We start from the raw sequence: 19,072 nt of genomic DNA, 5'->3' as shown, positions 1-19,072 counted from the left end.
CTGTGAATTCAAGGCCAGCCTGGTCTACACAGCGAGTTCCAAGACAGCTGGGGCTACAGAGAGACCCTATCTCAAAAAGACCAAAAAAAAAATAAATAAATAAATAAAAATAAATAAATAAATAAATATATTTTTAATTAGGAAAAAATTGAGACTCAGAGTTTTATGTTTCATCTACTGATATTTACCATATTAAAATTTTAAATATTTACTTATCCACTTAAGGAAAACATTAATAAAAGCTGGGTGTGGTAGTCTGCACCTGAGATCCCAGCTTGGCAGGAAGAGGAGTGCATTTATTTTGAAGTTTGAAACCAGCCTGAGCTACATATGCTAAAATTAAAAATGATTAAAAATCAAAATATGATGAACAGTCACTGGTTAGAGTGGCAGTGTTGTGAATTTCTGTAGGTCTCTTACATGCCTGTTTTGGAGATGGAGCTGGACTCTCTGTTTCTGCATTGAGTTCTCTATGTACTGTTTTGGCTGACACGTATGAAGACAAAGTGGTCTCAAAAGTTGCAAAAGGAAGAAGTTCAGTTCTATTGCATGCTTGTGGTACACATAATCTTACATAGGCACATAACATATACATAAAAAATCTTTAAGAAAATATTAAGCTATGTACAGCCCTCATATGGCAACACAATTTATTCTACAGAAGCAAAATATTGGATCATAGATTTACTATTAGGTAAAGGGAAGCTCTCAAGATTATGAATAGAAAATTTTCAATTTCTAATGGGGGGGGTCTTTTTGAGACAGGGTCTCCCTTGTACCCCAGCTGGCCTGAAACTCACTATATAGACCAGTCTGGCCTCGAACTCACAGAGATCCTCCTGCCTTTGCTTCCTAAGTGCTGGGATTAAAGGCATGCACCATCACACCAGGTTCAATTTCTGATTTTTTGAGATAGGCTTTCCCTGTATTTCCCAGGGCAGTCTCAACTTCCTGGATCCACATGACCCTCGTGCCTCAGCCTCTTGAGTTAGCAGACTTCAGGTACATGCCACTGTGCCCATACCAGGTTTTTCTTGAAAGCCCAAACTGCATCATCATTGGCAACAAACTCTGTCCATTGTTTTCCTTAAAGAAATGGTTTCTTGGTTCATTTTCATGAAAATGCCTGCCAACCCCCTAAACTGAATGACCACAGCTTGTCTGTTAGCTGCTTTTTCTAAGGATGTTTCACCAAAAAGCAGCTAGTTCAGCTGGAAACTCAGCTAAATGTATGGGTGTGCTACAACAAGACAGCCTGAAGGCTCAGGCATGCAGCTGAGTGACTGACAGACATTTCCCACCTGAAGAACACTAAAAATGGGTTGGCAAGATGTCTTGGTTAAGACACTTGCCATACAAGCCTGGTGACCTGAGTTCCACCCCCACAACCCATGTAAAGGTCAAAGGAAAGAATTAACTCCTTAAAGTTGTCCTCTGACCTCCTCTACATGTGTGCTATGACATGCACATGCCCACACATACACATCATGCAAGCACAAATGATAATAAAAAATTACAAAAAGACACTAAAGAGATGGGAACTGAAATGTTGAGACCAAATAAAATCAGTAACTTTTACTTCCTCATCAAGAAACTATTTTGTTGTTGCTTTAAACACTATGACTATGGGAAAGAAAAAGCCCACTCAATGATTGCTGGTACACTCTGGCTGTGGCCCGTTTCCAGAGCACTGGGTTTCGTCTATTACTGCTGTTGTGCCATCAACGTTATTTTAACAGAGTGAAGTTCTATTATAAGCACAGTTTTGACCCTTACAGCTTTCCTGGAAGGGATTCAAGGGTTTGTAAGTTATACTCAGAACTGTTGTGGGCACATTCCACAATACTTCACTAGGGGGCTGGTAAGATAGCTTAGTGGGTAAAGGTGGCTTACTGCCAAGCCTAATGATCTGAGTCTGATTCATAAAACCCACATGGTAGAAGGAGAGAACGGACTCCTACAAGTTGACCTCTGTATGCATGCTGTGGTGCACACACACACACACACACAATATATATATATATATATATATATATATAGGCTGGAAAGATGGTGTATCTGTTAAAGGTCAAGGCCTTTTGATCAAAACATCAAAAAGAAGAAATAAGCTAATTATATAAAGTTAAATACTTTAGTAGGTGCAACTTTACTCAGAATTGGCTACCTATACTACTTTGACCTTGCTTTCTCTAACCAACAACTTCCCCTTCAGGCCAAGGAGTCTGATGCCAAAAATTTAAATCTACAAACCAATCCCACTAAGTTCTTTTCCATCTTCTATTATGTAGGCATGGAATGGCAAACTTGAGACTCTTGTAGATGGATGATTCTGAAGGGTCTGAGATGGAGTTATCAAGGAAAAAGCACACACAGATTTTGGTAGGTGTTGAGCCTCTTCTGGTTGGTTTTCTCTAATGGAATCAAGACTGTCTAGGGGGCCTGACAAAATCAGTCAGCAGGTAAAGGTGCCTGCTGGCAAGTCAATCAGGATCAACATAGTAGAAAGAGAAAACCAATTTCCACAGGGTATCCTCTGTAAGTACCCCATGGCACATAACCCCCTCTTCTAAATAAAAAAATTTTAAACTGTAATTAAAATTTTAAACTGTAATTAAAAAAGATTGTTCCTCCACTGCCACAAGGCAGAACAAGATGTAAGTTAATTCATGCAGTGACTCAATTTACCACATAATCCTTTTGTTGAAAATCAAAACCAAACAAACCCAGATTGCCTCACCTAAGTGTTCAAACTTCATTGTTCTTTGAAGAACAGACAAAGTTACTAAAACTTACTACACTCAGGTACCTAATTTAAGAATTCAACAGACCATAATATCACAGGTGGGAAATAGTCTTGCCATCAAAACTGGTCTGGTTGCACTCACTGCCCCATCAGACTGAGCCTGCAACATCCAAGAAGGCAAAGAGCCACCCTTCCACAGACAGGAGACTTCAGCTACCTTGTCCCAGAGAATTCTCACCTCCTCAGCCATGGAGTCCCTGTAGTATCTCAGGCTCTGATCAGCCAGGACAAACCAGTGCTTCTTCCACTAAGAGGGAGAAAGAAACATTCAACTACCAGGCAGCACACCCAATGTACCAGGGAGACCCCAGCTGAGTTCAGGCACCTGGAGAATGTAGGTAAAGCAGCTAGCTATGCCTTTATAACTTCAGGGAGGCCATGGTAAGATGCACTCCTGCAAAGAGGCAGTAGAGAATGGTAGGCCATGGCTAGCTCTGTGCCCCAGCCTGCGGTTGGTGACTAGTGCTTTGCAGGCCTCCATTCTAACTTCAGAGGCTACAGACAGTGGCTGGATCCATCACATGGAGGTGGCAGTGAAAATGGTGCTGAGAGCCACAACCTGATTCATTTGATGAGTGAGTCCCACTGTACCAGCAGGTATAAACCAACCCACTAGAGTAGCAAAGAAGGGAACTTGAGTCTTTAGGCAAGGCCAAGGGTATTTGATATGGTGGAAGGAGAGAGAAGATGTTTTACATAGACTTGAAAGGCAAAAAGCAGACAGGATGATAAATGCATGCTTTAAGGGCCTCGGGGTAAGGAAGGACCTAATCAAGCTCCTTCTTATGTTTTCTCAGGAGGTCTACAAGTCTCAGACCAAGGTGGGGCTTACAGGTCAGCTGCAAATGCCTCTTCCTGTTTGGATTTGGTAATATGCAAAACTCTCAGGGCCTAATAGTGCCCCCAAAGCTGAACTGGTTTCTCTAACACAAGGATTTACAGCTCTAAATGACTGCCTATATGGCTGCCTTATGGAAACACAAACCAGCCCCACCCCCATAGGCTTGTTCCTACTGCTGGGGAAGCCTAGATTCCTAGAGAAACTTTAAGAGAGATCACACCCGGAGGCTAGGACTGTAGGATGTTGTAGAAGGTCCTCAGGCCAGAGGTCAAGAGGTGCTCCCTGCCATGGCAATGAAGGGAGTACACCTGCAATCTGTGAGCAGATGGGGGTCCTGCCACAGTCCTGGTCCACAAGACAAGGATGTGTAGAAGACAAGGACATGAATCAAGGCTCACAGATTCTGTCAGGGAAAAGACAAGCTAGGACTTGCTTCTGCTCCCCAGCTGTCTAGGTCACAGCCGCTAAGCACACTCACCTGGCCATCCTCATACTGTTTGGTCAGCCAGCCTTTCTTGAAATTCAGCAGGTCGGGCTAAGAAAGAAAAAAGAACTGCTCAGGGGAAACCATCGCAGGGTCTCCAGTGATAGATAAAGCATGTCCAATAGGGCTCTTTTCATCTAGATGAAACAGTACCAGAGAGATTTTTTTCTCACAGCCAGACAAGTATGCCCACCCCCTTGTCCCAGTGTTGCTGCCACACAGGCATGTATTCCTAGGGAAGGAAACGACAGACAAGAGATACAGCACAGCCTCATTTGACCTGGGCTCAGGAGCATTGGCCACCTGGCTGTCCTGAGATCTCTCCTCCCACTTGTTCAGGACTTGTATACATCCTGCCTTAGGGCATAGTACAGGTCCTTCCTGTGCATCCCTGGGCACAGGAAAATAGGGGACACCTGCAGCAACAGCTGAAAGGAGAATCCAAAGGCTCTTGCTGAAGTTGCAGGAGGACTGAAGACCAGAAGCCTAGGAGGCAGACCATGTCTGGGATGGAAGAAACAGTAGCAGAACCCTGCCTAGACTCTCAGGTAACTCTTCTACCAAGAAGTTCAGTCTCCATTCCTCACACAGGAAGGCAGGGGAGGGCCTGCCCACCAGCAGGCTCTAGTACGGTGTTATCTCCATCGAGGAGCAGCCTGCATCCTGGCCAGCTGAGGACCTCAGCTTCCATATAGTGCACCTGGGAGGTCAGGCTCCACAGACCTCAGGTGCTTCTTCTCTGGACCCCCCAGAGCTCTCAAGTCTTCCATAGCTGTCCTGACCAGAAACTGGCATTAATATCTCTTATTACTCCAAGGACACGTAGTGAGTCAGGAGAAGAGGTAACAATTGACAAGACAACAACCAGGACAGGCACCCCTGGAGCTCCTGTTCCATTGTGGAGAGGCCACAGTGGACTCCTGCCACAGTAGACAAGACTCCTCTGTGGAGCTTTGCTGTAACTCCTGCTCCACCAGACTGCCCCTTTGACAAGTTGTTTGAAGTACTGACAGAAAGTAATGGTGACACATTTTAGGGTGCCCCAGCCCAGAGACTCATAAAGAAGAAAATCCCTTTTTGGTGTGCACGGTTGTTGCTGCTGCTACATGAGACCTTGGATGCAGGACTGCTCACTGCCCTTCTGGCTGACTTGATGAGCTGTGGATCTATAACAGATTTTTAAACATTTTGCAGTGATTGTCATTGCTGCTGTACCTGCCCCAGGGAACAGTGGATGTTGGTCCCTGTGGGTCTTTTTTTTCTGGGCCTCTGGTGGCTGCCAGGTATAGTGGCTACCAGCTGAGTTGATAGAGAAATTGCTCTGACTTGGGGATGAGAACTGGTGATCCGTGCCATGTCTCCTGGGAGGCTGTAGAGAGTGTTGAGGAGCAAGGGCTACATGCAGAGGTCGCTGGGGTTGCTAGTCTACCCGTGCCTTGACTGTAGCTCCATTCCTGTGCATAACCCGTAGCAAACAAGACAAACTGCCAGTGCAACGTGGTTCCTGTTCCAAGTGCCACAAACAAACACCAAAAGGAGGGCAGTAGAGGTGACAATGGGACCTTACATCAGCTGTAGCTGTAGCAGCCTCCTGTGCAGGGACATTCACATGCTGCTTAGCGTGCCTCATAGCCCCTAGTTCTGTTGGGCCCAAGAAGGGAAGAATGGTTGGTTTCAGATAAACTGTAGACCAGTGGATGGGCATTCATAGGCATTAGGGCAGTACAGAGGGGAGGGCTGGTGTGGACATATGGACACAAATGGACAGTGGCCCAGAGTGGCCAGAAGCAGCTGTGGTGGTGCCACAGATCTCCAAAGAACTTGGCACATGGCCTGGGCTCACCGTCATGGAGGACTCCGTGGACCTCCTGTCCAGTGACTTGGCTCTTCGATGTGGAGACAGGGGACGGGCATCTGAGAAAGGAGCTGTGGGGGCTTCACTGGTAATGTCCTGTGGCAAAGAGCAGCCGCCCATCAGTATAGCCCAGGACAACTTGGGCAGGAGTAGGGGCAGCAAACTAGGTTGTCCACCCCTCACTGAGTGGGAGTGGCCTTGCCCCCAGCAAGGAAGAATGTTCTGTCTAGACTCCACAGCAGGTCTGAGATGACCCATGTTTTGGCATCCCATGGTCAGTGGAGCAGCCTTTTCTTTGGATGCCTGGTCACAATCACTGTCCTGGCCCCATCCCATTCTGCAGATTCCCGGTTAAGGGAAAGAAGAGCCAGGCTGGGCAGCAGGCACCTCATGAGCACAAAGAAGCTAGAAAGAAGGACTCAGGCACAGCAGGCTACAGAAGAGGTAGGTGGGCAAGCAGCTGGAGGAGTCTTGGAGGAGGACGACTGCTGAAGCTGGTGGATCTTGTGGACCAAGCAGAGAAATGAGGATACAGCTGCTACTCCAAAGATAAAGGAAGGATAGAAGGTGTCATGTTCAGCCTTGTTGCTGAATAGCCTCAGTGGGAAGATACTATGCTAGTTATGACTGGGATCTAAAGCTCATTCAAGCATCCTGTGGCACTGAAGGCTGATGTTCTAAAAGGAGATGCAGAAGACAGGCTGGTACTCAAAAGGCTAAAAGGAGGAAGAGAGTGAAGTGTGGAGGCTCAGAAGCATGTCTTCGGTATGGGGGAATTCAGAGCATGTGGAGCAGTGTGCTGCCCAGACCCAAGCCAGACCTCAAAAGGCCCCATTTGGCCCCACACTGGAGCTCACCCGTTTTCTGGGGATGGCCCGCTTCTCACTGCGGCCCTGACGAGTGTCACTGGATGGGGTGGCCATGGTCAGCACGCTGGTTTCCATGTGCTCTGCCTTCTCAATGTCCAAGGCCTCAAATTTCTCAATTACTTGGGACCGCCTACAAGAGAGGACACAAAGCTGCTGAGCCAGAGCTTCTCCCTGTTCCCAAGACTGGATGGGTCTCAGGTCCAGAAGGGGCTCTTGTAGTCAATCAGCACACCTAGCCTAACCTCACCCCAGCTTCTCTGTTAAGTGTGTTAGGCACCTCTCACACAGCACTGATGGGGGTCTGGGGCACAGGCTCAGCCCATGTGAGCTCCACCTGTGTCCCCTTCATGGTGGGCTGGAACACCAACAGGGCCCTTCCACATCAGACTTGCACTGGCTCTGCCCCCACACCGGATTCACATTTGGTACCTGGCAACCTCCCTGAGTCAGACATAATAAAGGGTAACCACCACCTTGGTATACACAATACTTTCCAGTCACAATGTAGCCCCCCAGGGTGTCCATAATTTAGCAAGAAAGAGGCCCGTGAATTAACAGTTTCTGCTAATCTTTAAAAGGAATCAAAATCCAAATCAAAACAAAAACAAAGCAGCTGATTTCATGTAAAAGCCGGCGGCCTCATCAGGTGGTCTGCCACTGAGACGGAGCTGAGATGGGAGCGAAGCGGGTGGAGGAGGCGCGAACGCCACAGCGACACAGCAGAGGGCGGAGAGGGTAAGACCTGAAAGAAAACAAGGCTGGGAAATGAATGAACAGAAAAGGACTGCTTTTAAAAATCAAATCATGATAAATCAAAGTTACTCAAAGAATTAAGGCAGCAAAATCCCAAGATAATGGCTGAAGAGGGAGAAAACCCATGATCATCCCACAGTCTGAGGAGTCATTGTGGTGGGGTTTAGCAGGAAGATTGGTGCTGCCCACCATGGCCCTGGAAGCTGACTTAAACCACTGGAAGGGCAGACCTGACACCTACTCTCCTAAGGTTACTTACTTCCCTCAGAGTATACATTCTGGATAAGGGGTGAGGAGCTGAGGGAAAGTGATGAAGGTCCTGCCCAGGAGACTAAAACCTCTAAAAGTGAGGAAGGGTATGGCTTGGGTTCCAGAAACCTCTCTTCTCAGGGATCACTGTAAATCTATCTTGAGAAGTCCCTTCCTCAGGGGAGACAGAGGCTGAGGGCAGTCAGGGCTCAGGAGGGCTCTGGCATGCTCTGCTTCCACACTTAGCACTGTTAGAAGAGAACTGGTGCCAGGTTAGCCTGCTGTGCCCACAGAGGCTGATGTGCTGAGGAGACAGGTGAGGAGGCTGACTTTGAGAGCAGGAAGCTAAGCAGCTGTTCGCTGCCAGGCACAGAGGAGAGCTTTTTAAGTGCAGCCAAGGTATCTTGCACAGTCAGACTACTACAGGCAGATATGGCCACTCATAGGCCTTGAAGCTTCTGCTGCCTTTCAGTTAAGAACGCTGTGTCTGGCTAGGGGCCTTCAAGGCTCTAGGACAGAAGAAGGACCGTGCCAAGTTAGACCAGTACATATGCTGTGGGCTTGTAGGGTTCCAGGCAGAGTGGTCAGCATGGAAAATGGGAGGCACTTGCCATTTGCTGCTCAAAATGGATGCCAGGAGATGCTGTGAGGCCAGGGGCTTAGACAACCTCTGCACAGCTGGTTCTGTTACTAAGGTAGTGCCTTTGAAGTATCATAGGTGTGATAGCCAGTGCCTCACTTAGGCCCATAGCTAAAAACAGATGTAGACCCCACATGAGGAGGTGGGGGGTGCTAGTCTTCTGTTAGTCACTAGAGGTGCCACAAGGACCACAGTTTCTCCACACTCAGCAGCCAGAGGTGACTCACAATCTAAGCCCTGCAAAGGCACTAAAATCTGAAGAGTAGAATCCATGTCCAAAGCTGCTGGTGCTTAGGCAGTGCTGCTTACTCGCTCACCAACATTTTCCAGAATTGAACCTGTAGTGCAGCTGCTTTGGCAGGGCAGGGCAGGTCTGTCTTGGCCACCACCCAATGCACAGTAGTTGACGGCTTGTCATGCTAACCTACTAGGGGCCAGCACCAAGTGGACAACTTGGGAACCAGAGAGCAGGCCTCACAGTGACAGCAACCAGTAAGATCATAAGATCATTAAAAAGGTACAGTTAGAAGGTCAGTGTGCAGAAGTTAGAAGATTAGTGTCCTAGGGTACCAACATCAGCAACACCCATCCCCACGAGTGGCAAAGATCATGCAAAAGCAAAGCCTAGAGACTGCATCTACCTCAGGCAGGTGGACAAGAATGTGTTCAAAATTAACTTCTCTGAGAAGCAGCCTAGCCAAGTAGGTGAGCAAAACTTAACTCTGTAACCTGGTACTAGCCTAGGTTGATCCAATCCTGTAGCTACCAAGACATAGCCTGCCCACCAGCCAGTGCAAGCCTCCCCTGCCCACCCCGAAAGCCTCCTTAATTGCTAGTAAGACCCTGTACTTCTGTGTTTGTCTGAATGCTTAAAAATAATGTTGTGGGTCCTGGTCCTGCATTGTATGTTGTGATCACACTTCCTCCTAAAGGCCCACTACCTATTGACCACAGGAGGGTGGGAAATCACCCAAATTTTGGAGCCTCGAATTTTCCATGAACCAAAAGTGAAGAGTAACAAGTGCTTTGTTGAGCCACCAATGCACTGTGAGGGCAGCCAAGAGTATGGGTTTGTGGGGGCGGGGGGAAGGCATAGCACTTGGTGTCCTCTGTCTTTAGGAAGTGGGCAAGTTATTTCCTCTCTTCTCCAGCAGCTTTCCCTGGTCCTAGAGGCCAATGGAGGGTCCACTGGCCCTGTTATTTGGGACATTTGAACAGGTTGGGTTGACTGTCAGCTAATTGTGGGTTAAGAAAAGGTGGTAAGACATAGAAAGTTTTCCTCCAACTTACCCTTAGTGAGACAGGAGCATGTCATCTCCCCTTGCCCCTAACATCTGAACTTCAGGCTGCACCAAGGACAGGGAAAACACTCAGATATTTCTGGAGTTGCCTTTCTGGACAGAGAATTTCTTTGTAAACCTAATGAAAATTGGGTTTTCTCCACAGAAATATGGGCAGATGTACTTTTAAACTGTCCTGGGGGCAGCCATGGGTCTCTAGAAGTCTGTATAGTACCAACCAAGGAACCTGGTATGGAAGTAAAGCCTAGCTCACATATGTGGTAGAGCACTTCTGCGGGGGGCACTCAAGTGGAATGCTCTGTATTCCTCAAGAAGTGCAGGACAGCAGGGCAAGAGAAAAGCAGGCAGGCAGGCGCCTTATCTTCTCAGCAGTTGAGTGCCACATCTCTGCCACTGGCGGGAAGCCAGGGCTCCACTATGCTTTCTATTTCAGCAAAGCCCAGAAGAAAAGGGGCACTTGAGAGCTTTATAAGACTACTTCATAAACCCGCAGGAGTTCTGCCTTATGCTGCCCCTACTTTCTTAGGCAAAGCTATCTGCCTTGGTACCTTTTTAGTACCCACCCTAGAATTGCCAGGGTGAGGAGAAGTTGGTTTCTATCTGTAGCTTTGAGGACTGTCCTTCCTCCAGTGTTACCTCAGAGGACAAAAATGGGACAAGAAGGGTAAGATCCAGCCTTTCAGGGTCTGGTCTGGGAAGCACCAATCCCCAGCAGCCAGCCTATGGGCACTCAGAGCCTTACATTTGACTGCCAGGAGCTGAGTACCAGGGTCACAATCCAGGGCCCAGAAAATGTCCCATACACTGAACAGAAAGCACGTTTCCCAAGGGAGTGTGTAAGAGTGTTATTTGTGCATAGCCTGCTAGTCTCTTCCTTACCTCCGCTCGTTGCCAAACAGACGGGCCACCTCTTCCCTGCCAGGGCTCCGGGCCCGAGTTCTATGCTCCAACCGCCTTCTTTCCATCTGGAAAGCTTCTCGGTGGCTGATCCGGATGGCCTTAGGGACGTCGGCCAGGGCGGCATACTGCCTGCTGGCTTTAAAGGCAAAGGTGCTCCCCAGTACCTCTGTCCCCCGCCCCCCAGCACTGCTGGAGTCCATGTGGTTGGGAGGCCAGCTAGCCTCACTCAGGCTGTCGAGAGAGATGCTGCAGACCATGCGGCTTGGGGCTCGAGGACCTGGGGAGTGAAGGGGGCGGCCGAGCTCCTGAGAAGGTGACTCAGGGCAACTGTACCTGCTGTGGGGGGTGCTGGGGCTGGGTGGGGAGAGTGGTGGGGGGAGCTGCTCCTCAGCCCTCAGGTCCTGTTTAGCCTTCTCCAGGGAGAAGTAGCCGCTCTCTACCCGTACTTTCCGACCACTGTCCACACGGTCCCCATTCATGGTGCTGTCCTCTAGAAGAGAAGAAGCAGCTTGCTCAAAATGCTGTCAGCTCTGCCATAAGAGCTTTCTAAAAGCCCACACAAGATCAACCAGGGGCTGCCTCAACACCCTCTCTCTTCACCCTCCACAGGGATGGACTGGGGTAGCTGTAGAAGGAGAGAATCATAGGTGGAAATGGACCATCCACCTGAACTGCCTTCATACTCTATGCTCTCCTCCAGTCTGGTTATCCGTAGCTAGACTAACAAGCAGACCCTTTGCATACAGTCTGGGGTTTGGTTGGGAAGCAGGATTCCTTCCCAACCAATGGTTTGAAGACCCCAGGAAGAAACCAACAAGATGCCTTTCAGGATCTTAGTACATTTAAGACAGGGAGGGGTGTGTTGCCGCCTGTCCTTACAAAGGCAGCAGTTAAGGCAATACTGCCCCTCTCATCCTGTTCTGTTACTGGCTAGAGGGAGGGAAGAAGGACCAGGAAGGAAGCCATTAACTTCATTGTGCCCTCTCCATTTAACATGCCGTGACATCCCAGTAGAGGCAGAGTTTCTATCTCTGCCTCCCTCAGTCTGAATTCTTCAGGACACATACTTTTGGCATTTAAAATGCATGTGTTCCATCACAAGCATACAAAAATCTACTGGGTATTTAAGGGATAATGCAACTAAGAACATGATAATACGGGAACATCCTCACAGAGCAGGTGCCACACCTTTTTCCTATACAAATAGGGCTTAAGAGTCACAGAGCCAGGTCAAAGTTCATAGCCCAGGAACCCCAGTCATGACAGGCCAGTGCAGCGCAGAACTGAGGCTTAGAAGGAGGAAAGTCCAGGGCTTGTGACTGGACTCTAAGGGTCCTGCATGTACCCAGTGTCAGCTCCTGGCCACTGGGATGAAGACCCACTCCAGCAGTATAAGACAGATCACTAGGACAGGCAGGTCTGCTAGCTGATCAGCTGATGCTTACCTTCTTTGCTTTCTAGCCCTGTTTCCCGTGGGGAGCTAGTAGCAGAAGGCTGGCTTTGGCTGGGACTCTGAGCTGGACTCAAGCTGTTCCCATCAGGCTGGTCCTTGGCTCTCATTTCTTCCTGCCAGAGTGTGGACTTGGTGGTGGGGACTTTCTCTGCACTGGGAATGCTGCTGCTGCTGCTGCTGCTGCTGCTGCTAGTGACAGCCACCTTAGCAGGCCCAGGCTCCTGGAAAGACAGCAGTAGGGGTGGTAATGTATGAACACATAGCCCAAGTCAGTTTACAGGTCTTGCCTACTAAGCTGCAAGAAAAACCAGGTCAGCAACAGTATCGAGGGCTGGGAAGCCCCAGAATGTAATGTTTGAAAATGAGGCCATCTTTCCTGACTGCTCTCTGTGGCTCCATAGTGCCGGCACCTTGCAGAGGGAAGGTCCCAGATTTCTGTAAGAACATACCGAGCGTGTACAAGCTTTCCTTGTACATAGCACCCAAAATAACAGCCTGGGCATCAAGGGTGAGCCCATAGGAGTTGGCTCAGAGTCTGTTGCACCTATACTCTCCAGCATTTAAGACACAAAAAAAGGGAGATGGAGTAGGGCAAAGGAAGAGAACATTTATCTGAGCCAGGTACACTACTATCTAGATCCCTGAAGTGAATGCAGTGAGTTCCATAGCATCCATGCCTGGCCAGCCTTGTGGCCTTACCTAAACACCAGACACTATGTAAAAGAGCTACTAAAATAAGACAAATGCGAAGACCTTAATGTTTGTTCTCTATTCATGTTAGAAAGTCTAGCCCTTTGTGATGATGGCTTATGGAGGTGGGGCCTTTAGGATATGGTTAGGTCATAAGAGTGCAGCCCTCCCAAATGGGATTAGTATCCTATAAAAAGGGCCCAAGAAAACTACCTTGCCCCTTCTACCATGTAAGAACCAGGAAGCAGGCCCTCACCAGACACATCTGCTGGCACCTTGACCATGGACTTCCCAGTCCCCAGAATTCTGAGAAAAAAATGTCTGTGGTTTAAGGCCCTCAGTTTGTGTGTGACATATTGTTAACAGTATCAGGAATAATATAAGCCACACAAAATCCCATTCAAATCTGGACACCTACACATGCCACACACACACTCACTGTTCTTATGCACAGCCTGATCCTTGTTTGTGGGCCCAGGTCAATTTCCAGTTTTCCCAGGGCACAGAAGTGGAACTACCCAGGGGAGAAAGTGTTTGTGGGACAGTTACTTAGGAAGGCAGATATCCAGTTTCTGGGCACACCTAGCTGAACTCTTCAGACGCTAAGATGAGGACAGGAGGGGATACTATACTGGACAGGAGGGCTGTACTATACTGCCCACTCATGCCCTATGGTCAAACATCCTGTTGCCAGGAGGATGGCTTAAGTCCCTCACTTTCTTGCCAAAGACTGGGGGTGACATACAGATACCCATCTCCCACTCCCATCTGGGCCCTCCTCTTTTTTTGAGATAGGGTCTTCCCTGTAGCGCCAACTGGCCTGGAGCTTGCTATGTAAACCAGTCTAGCCTCAACCACAGAGGTCCACCAGGCTCTGTCTTCTGAGTGCTGGGATTAAAAGTGTGTGCCACCACGTCTAGCCTTGCTCTCATCTTTTGAAACCCCTCTTATTGGACCTCTGGCTTAATGTATCCAGGCTATTTGTATACAGGAATATGTATTTGTGAATAGAATGCTGAAACACTAAGACCATCAATAACCCAAAATGGCTCTATACCTCCAGTCTCAATCACAAACCTACCTTGCAGAGGAGGCTATGAGTTCAACAGCTGGTAGTAGAGGCAGCTCCCCTTCTGCTTATATGCCCTGAAAGGGGCAAGCATGAGGAAGGGCAGGACACTGCCTTGGTTGGGGCCCCTGGTTCAGTACTATCGTTGATTTTCAAGGACTCCAGGCTCATACAATGTGATTAAGCCAGGAAGGATCTTCCCATAGGTCCAGAACACACATACCTGGCACCCTCATTTGGCTCAAAGCCACTAGGTAACCAACTCCCCAGCTAGAGACACTCCTCAGAAGACTAAAGTTTCTTCTAAGGGTATTAGCCTTACCCTAGAATTTTTTTTCTTTTTCTTTTTTCATTTATTATTTTTATTTTATGTGTACGAGTGTATTGCCTGTATGTATGTAGGTGCACCCATGTCGTGCAGTGCTTGCAGAGGTCAGAAGAGGGTGTCGGATCTCCTGGAACTGGAGTTACAGACAGTTGTTAGCCACCATGTGGGTGCTTGGGATTGAATCTGGGTTCTCTGCAAGAGCAGTCCATGCTCTTAGAATTTCTTGAAGGCTTCAACGATCTATGAAAATGCAGTTCCAGGGCCCTCTAGCCAGCTTATCACTCTAGCCTGCATGTCTACCATAAGTTACTACAGGATACAGAGCTACCTTGGCTGTCCCCAAGCAGAAATCATCCCAGGTCCCTCTGTTGCCTGCCCCCCGCCCCCCTTCTTCACACTCCAGGCCTGCCATTCCAAGTCCAGGTAGTCAGAGACTGGACAGTCAGGTGGAGTCAGTGTAGACCTGAAGTGAGGGTCAATTAAAAACTGTCATTGGTGGGCTGGAGAGATGGCTCAGTGGTTAAGAACAATGGCTGTTCTTGCAGAAGACCAGGGTTTGAATCCCAGCACCCACACGGCAGCTAACAGCTGTATGTAACTCCAGTCCCAGGGGATCTGACAGCCTCTTCTGACCTCTGTGGGCATTGTATGACACGGGTGCACTTACCTACATGCAGGCAATACACACATACACGTAAAATAAAAAAAATAATAAAAAACAAAAACAAAAAAAAGCTGTCATTGGTAAACACATCCTCTCAGCAGAAGGGCAGGAGGCTGTCCCTGTATGTGTATGGCCCTGACCATGGAATCCTGCAGAAGGGAAGAGACCCAGGACAGGACTGGGAGCTTTAGGAATGTATCTCTCAACACCAAGCTACTGCTGCCTCTCACCTCCTCCTGATCCCAGGTATCTAACCTGGAAAAGGCTGACTTTATCCAGAACTCTCCTGTCCAGATCCCCAGAGAACTAGGGTCTGATCCACACTCCTGACCTAAAAAGAGCTCGTTTTCTCTTGTTTGGAACAGCAGGAACAAAGCCATTCTGTCTTATGGGAGATAGGTTAAGTGTCATCCTTGGGCAAAGATCCTTTTCTTCTGATCAGGTGTGTGAGACATCTAGTTAGTAGATACAGCCATGAAGGGGCGTGGGTGCTCACACTGCATAGAACCAGCCTGGGTCAGAAGGGTGCAGGTGCCCAGATGTCCTGGACAGCCAGTGCAGCTGTTGTGCTCATGGTGGTAACGCTGTACTGACTCTTAGCTGCTATCACAGCCATTCAGGAGGGCTTCCAGAACTAAGGAAAAGGAAGTAAGCTTCCTCTTGAGGGGTACCATTCTCTACTTCTCTGGCATGAAAATGGAGTAAGGCCCCAGTGGGAAGGGTCCAGCCTTGGAACAGAAGACAGCAGATACCCTAATAGCAACAAAAATCCTGGGAAAGGACACGTATCACTCAACACATCCATGGCCAGGGCAGGGCTTTAACTCTGAGGCCAGAATCATCCAGGTCTCTGCCAAGGGTCCAGAGCCTGGGGGCTGACAGAAGGAAGATATACTTTCCTAGTCTCAACTGGGCAACAGACCTATGGGGTTATAAGCTTCAGGGATTCCTACCCTGGCCAAATCTCAGAGGACTTGCACTTGCCCCCTACTGTTGGCCCCCTCCTCAAGGGGCTATGGTTGAGGCCATCAGCTCTTCTACCTGAGTTTCTACAGGGCCATACTGAGTTTAGCTGGAAGCCCAGGGCTTCCAGTTCAAAATTCTCCCTGACCTGCACAGGGTAATAGGAGAGATGGAGACAGAGCTTCAGTCTCACTCACAGTTCCATAGAGGTCACACAAATGCCTCTGGCAGCTGACTGTAGAGGGAGGGTTACCCAGAGACTTCAATCTAAAGGTAGCTCTTGTCTTTTTCCTGCAGAGGCCCCATGTTGTAGGAGATAGCCTCTGATGAAAGTTCAGAAGTTTGGAAGCAGAAGCCTCAAATGGATGCTCTGGAGATCAAGGGGACAGAAAGGAGACCCACCAGAGGTCAACTGGGATTGAGGGGGAGGGCATACACAGTATATGGTAGAGGAGACTGTACCCTGGCTCTGAGACACGCTCTTGGGTAAGGGGTGACCTCTCTGTCCGCAAGGCAGCATTATTTGGAAGGGACGAGGTCATAGGGGAAGAAACAGCCAAATTTCAAGCCTGGAGCAGGCTGTCTCCTATACAAGGAGTTACCTTATTTGGAGACAGAAGTTCTGTGCTGCACTGTTTCCAACGCATCACCATGGAAACAAGGCATAACCCTAAATGTATTATTCAGAAACAAGGCATAACCCTAAATGTATTATTCAGCTAGGACTTTTTCTCTCAAACTAGGCAGCTTGGGATATTTGCACATTAACTGCTGTTCCCTAGCACAATGCTCCACTCTCAGTCTCCCAGAAGCTCTCAGACTGTATGCTTTAATGACCTTTAGCCTGGGGCACTACTCTCCAGGGAAAGCTGGCTTAGGTGCCCCCTGAGGGGCATTTGCCTGCTAGCCAGAACTCTCTTGAAGATAGCTCAGGGCATTCCAGCAGGTCACTCTGGTATGGCTCCCAGAGTGCAGACAGAAGGGAGGAGGCATGACAAGGCATGATCACCTCAGCCTTGACTTGATCTCATCATCATTTTGCCCTCACTACTTCTGAAGCTCATCCCCACTAGGGGACATGCCATCCAGCCTACCTGTGGGGTGGGTGGTTCTACTTTCCGTTTCTTCTTCTGGTTCTGCTTGTTGGTTCTGGGATACACCATGAGCATCTCTAGCCACCTGGGGAGAAAAGAGGAGAATCAGTACCTGTTAAGACCCTGGCTCTCAGGACCTTAGATACCAAGGTCTGGAGATACCAATCTAGTGGCCAGACACTGAGCAAGGCAGGTGTTGCCCCAAATGAAAAGTGAAACAGCTAGGTGAGGCTACACCATACAGCAGACTAGGAGAAGCATGAGCTGTGTCACAATTAGGCTGGACAGTGACCCTTCCATGGCCACAATGAGCTCAGTGCATGATGAATTCTCCACACTTACAAAGAGGTAGGACTGACCAAAGGCCTCAGAAAATGGAGGACGTCATTGTCCCATTACTGACCCTATTTCCAGGGCTTAGTCTCAGCTCTAAAACTGCTCATCCAGAGTGGATTTGGCAAGTGCACAGCTAGGCAACAACTGGGAGCCAGTTAAAGCTACTGAGGCAGATACAAGCCTAAAGGAGAAAACTAGGGAGCTGTGTCAGCAACGTTCCTATGGTGGGTCACCTCAGGGGTGAGAGGCTAACAAATCAGATCACCTTTACACAGGAAGGACGTCAGACATCCCAGCTTTGGATAAGGCCACATAGAGCTGTCCAGGATCCTCCATCAGAGCCTGCATGCTGGAATGGTCATTTAGCAATAGAAAGTGTGGAAAGATGGGGCTGGAGATATGACTCAGTGGTGAAGAGCACTGGCTGCACTTGCAGAAGAAGTGGTACCCACATAATATCTAACAACTCTCTATAAGTCTACTTCAAGGGAATCCAACACCCTTCTGGCTTCCTAGCAGGCACACATGTGGCACACTCACACACAACACACATGCAGGCAAAACACTCATACATCATCATCATCATCATCATCATAATAATAATAATAGTAGTAGTAGTAGTAGTAGTAGTAGTAGTAGTAGTAGTAGTAGTAGAAGAAGAAGAAGAAGAAGTAGCAGTAGTAGTAGAAGTAAATCTTAAAAGAAAAGCAAGTGTGGAAAGAAAAAGAGGTCCAGAGGCTGGGATTCTAGATCTGGCTCTGCCACTATCTAATCACAGTCTTAGGAGCTACCAGCACTTTTGGGGCTCCTACCTTCTCATTTCTGAGAAGAGACCAGAGACTAGATAAGGCCAAGTCTAGAATCTCAGAAGGACAAACAGACTGTGATGTAGAGAGGGGGAAGGCTTGCTTCTGAAACCTGGCCTCAGCAATAGCCAACTGGGGCAAGGCAGCCTATCTTCTCTCCAGACAAGCAAGAACGGCAGGAACCACAAGGGACAGGGCTCCAAATCATCTCAGAAACACCAGGGTCTATGCTGGGTCTAGGCCTAGCGTGGTGATGGTGGCCACATCCCTGTACTTACCAGTACCCCTGGGGTAAGAGAAGGGCTCCTTGAGGTACTTCTATAATTTGGGGCTACTGTAGGGAAGGGAAGCATCCCATTGCTTTCTGGGGCAGTCTCGGGAGCTGATAGCTGGGGAGGCGAAGCTCTGTGCAGGGAACCACAGTGACTGAGCAGAGGGCTGCTCAGCCCAGCTCAACCCAAGCCAGGGGGATGCTCAAGTTGCTAAGAGCACAGGCAAAGGCCTACTCCCCTAGAGCCGTGAGTCCTGTGGGTTACTTCTCTATAACCCCAAAGCAAGAAAGGAAGGCACTACCATGTCTGCAAGGCTAGCAGATGGGTGGGCTTCCCAGTATCCCTCTTCTCCTGCTCCATCTTCTTACCAACAAGTCTGGCTCTTGGAGCTACTCCTGTGGCAGCTGATGTTTCTGTCAGAATAGTGAGGAGCAGTGCTTGAAAACAATGGCCCCTAGAAATTTGCTAGAATCCCAAGTTAAGGTTAACGTCCCACCAGGGTCCTAGGTATCTCCTGAGTACTCAGAAGTCCCCTAGGTGTCATCCATTAGCAATGCCAAGGAGCCTTGGCGGGGTGGAGTCATAAAGAGAAAAGAGCTGGGCTGCCAAGAAGGTTAGGGACTTTGGAAGAGTTGGAGGAAGAGAAGCCTGGGATCCTCAGTCATTGCTGAAACAAATAAATGCCTGCCCCGCCTCCTGCCC

General features: G+C 48.6%; 1 protein-coding gene across 8 annotated transcripts in view; it reads right to left on the bottom strand.

Moving 5' to 3' along the window:
* Window positions 1-19,072, bottom strand: part of Mprip (myosin phosphatase Rho interacting protein) — a 134,574-nt gene that overhangs the window by 34,555 nt on the left and 80,947 nt on the right. For 4 of the 8 annotated variants that reach the window (XM_029569090.1, XM_008844652.1, XM_008844651.1 and 1 more), the window contains 7 exons: window positions 16,957-17,041; window positions 12,141-12,369; window positions 11,029-11,185; window positions 6,841-6,982; window positions 5,972-6,079; window positions 4,123-4,179; window positions 2,982-3,050 (listed from right to left, as the gene is read on the bottom strand). In XM_029569090.1, coding sequence (XP_029424950.1) covers window positions 2,982-3,050; window positions 4,123-4,179; window positions 5,972-6,079; window positions 6,841-6,982; window positions 11,029-11,185; window positions 12,141-12,369; window positions 16,957-17,041 — 847 coding nt within the window. Of the gene's footprint in view, window positions 1-2,981; window positions 3,051-4,122; window positions 4,180-5,971; window positions 6,080-6,840; window positions 6,983-10,674; window positions 11,186-12,140; window positions 12,370-16,956; window positions 17,042-19,072 lie in introns of all 8 variants that reach the window. The other 4 variants (XM_029569089.1, XM_029569087.1, XM_029569088.1 and 1 more) reach the window with 2 other exon arrangements.

The sequence above is a fragment of the Nannospalax galili genome, unplaced genomic scaffold (assembly GCF_000622305.1).
Source record: "Nannospalax galili isolate Female #2095 unplaced genomic scaffold, S.galili_v1.0 scaffold441, whole genome shotgun sequence".
NCBI classification, from domain to species: domain Eukaryota; kingdom Metazoa; phylum Chordata; class Mammalia; order Rodentia; family Spalacidae; genus Nannospalax; species Nannospalax galili.
This window is presented reverse-complemented; position numbering and strand designations above follow the sequence as displayed.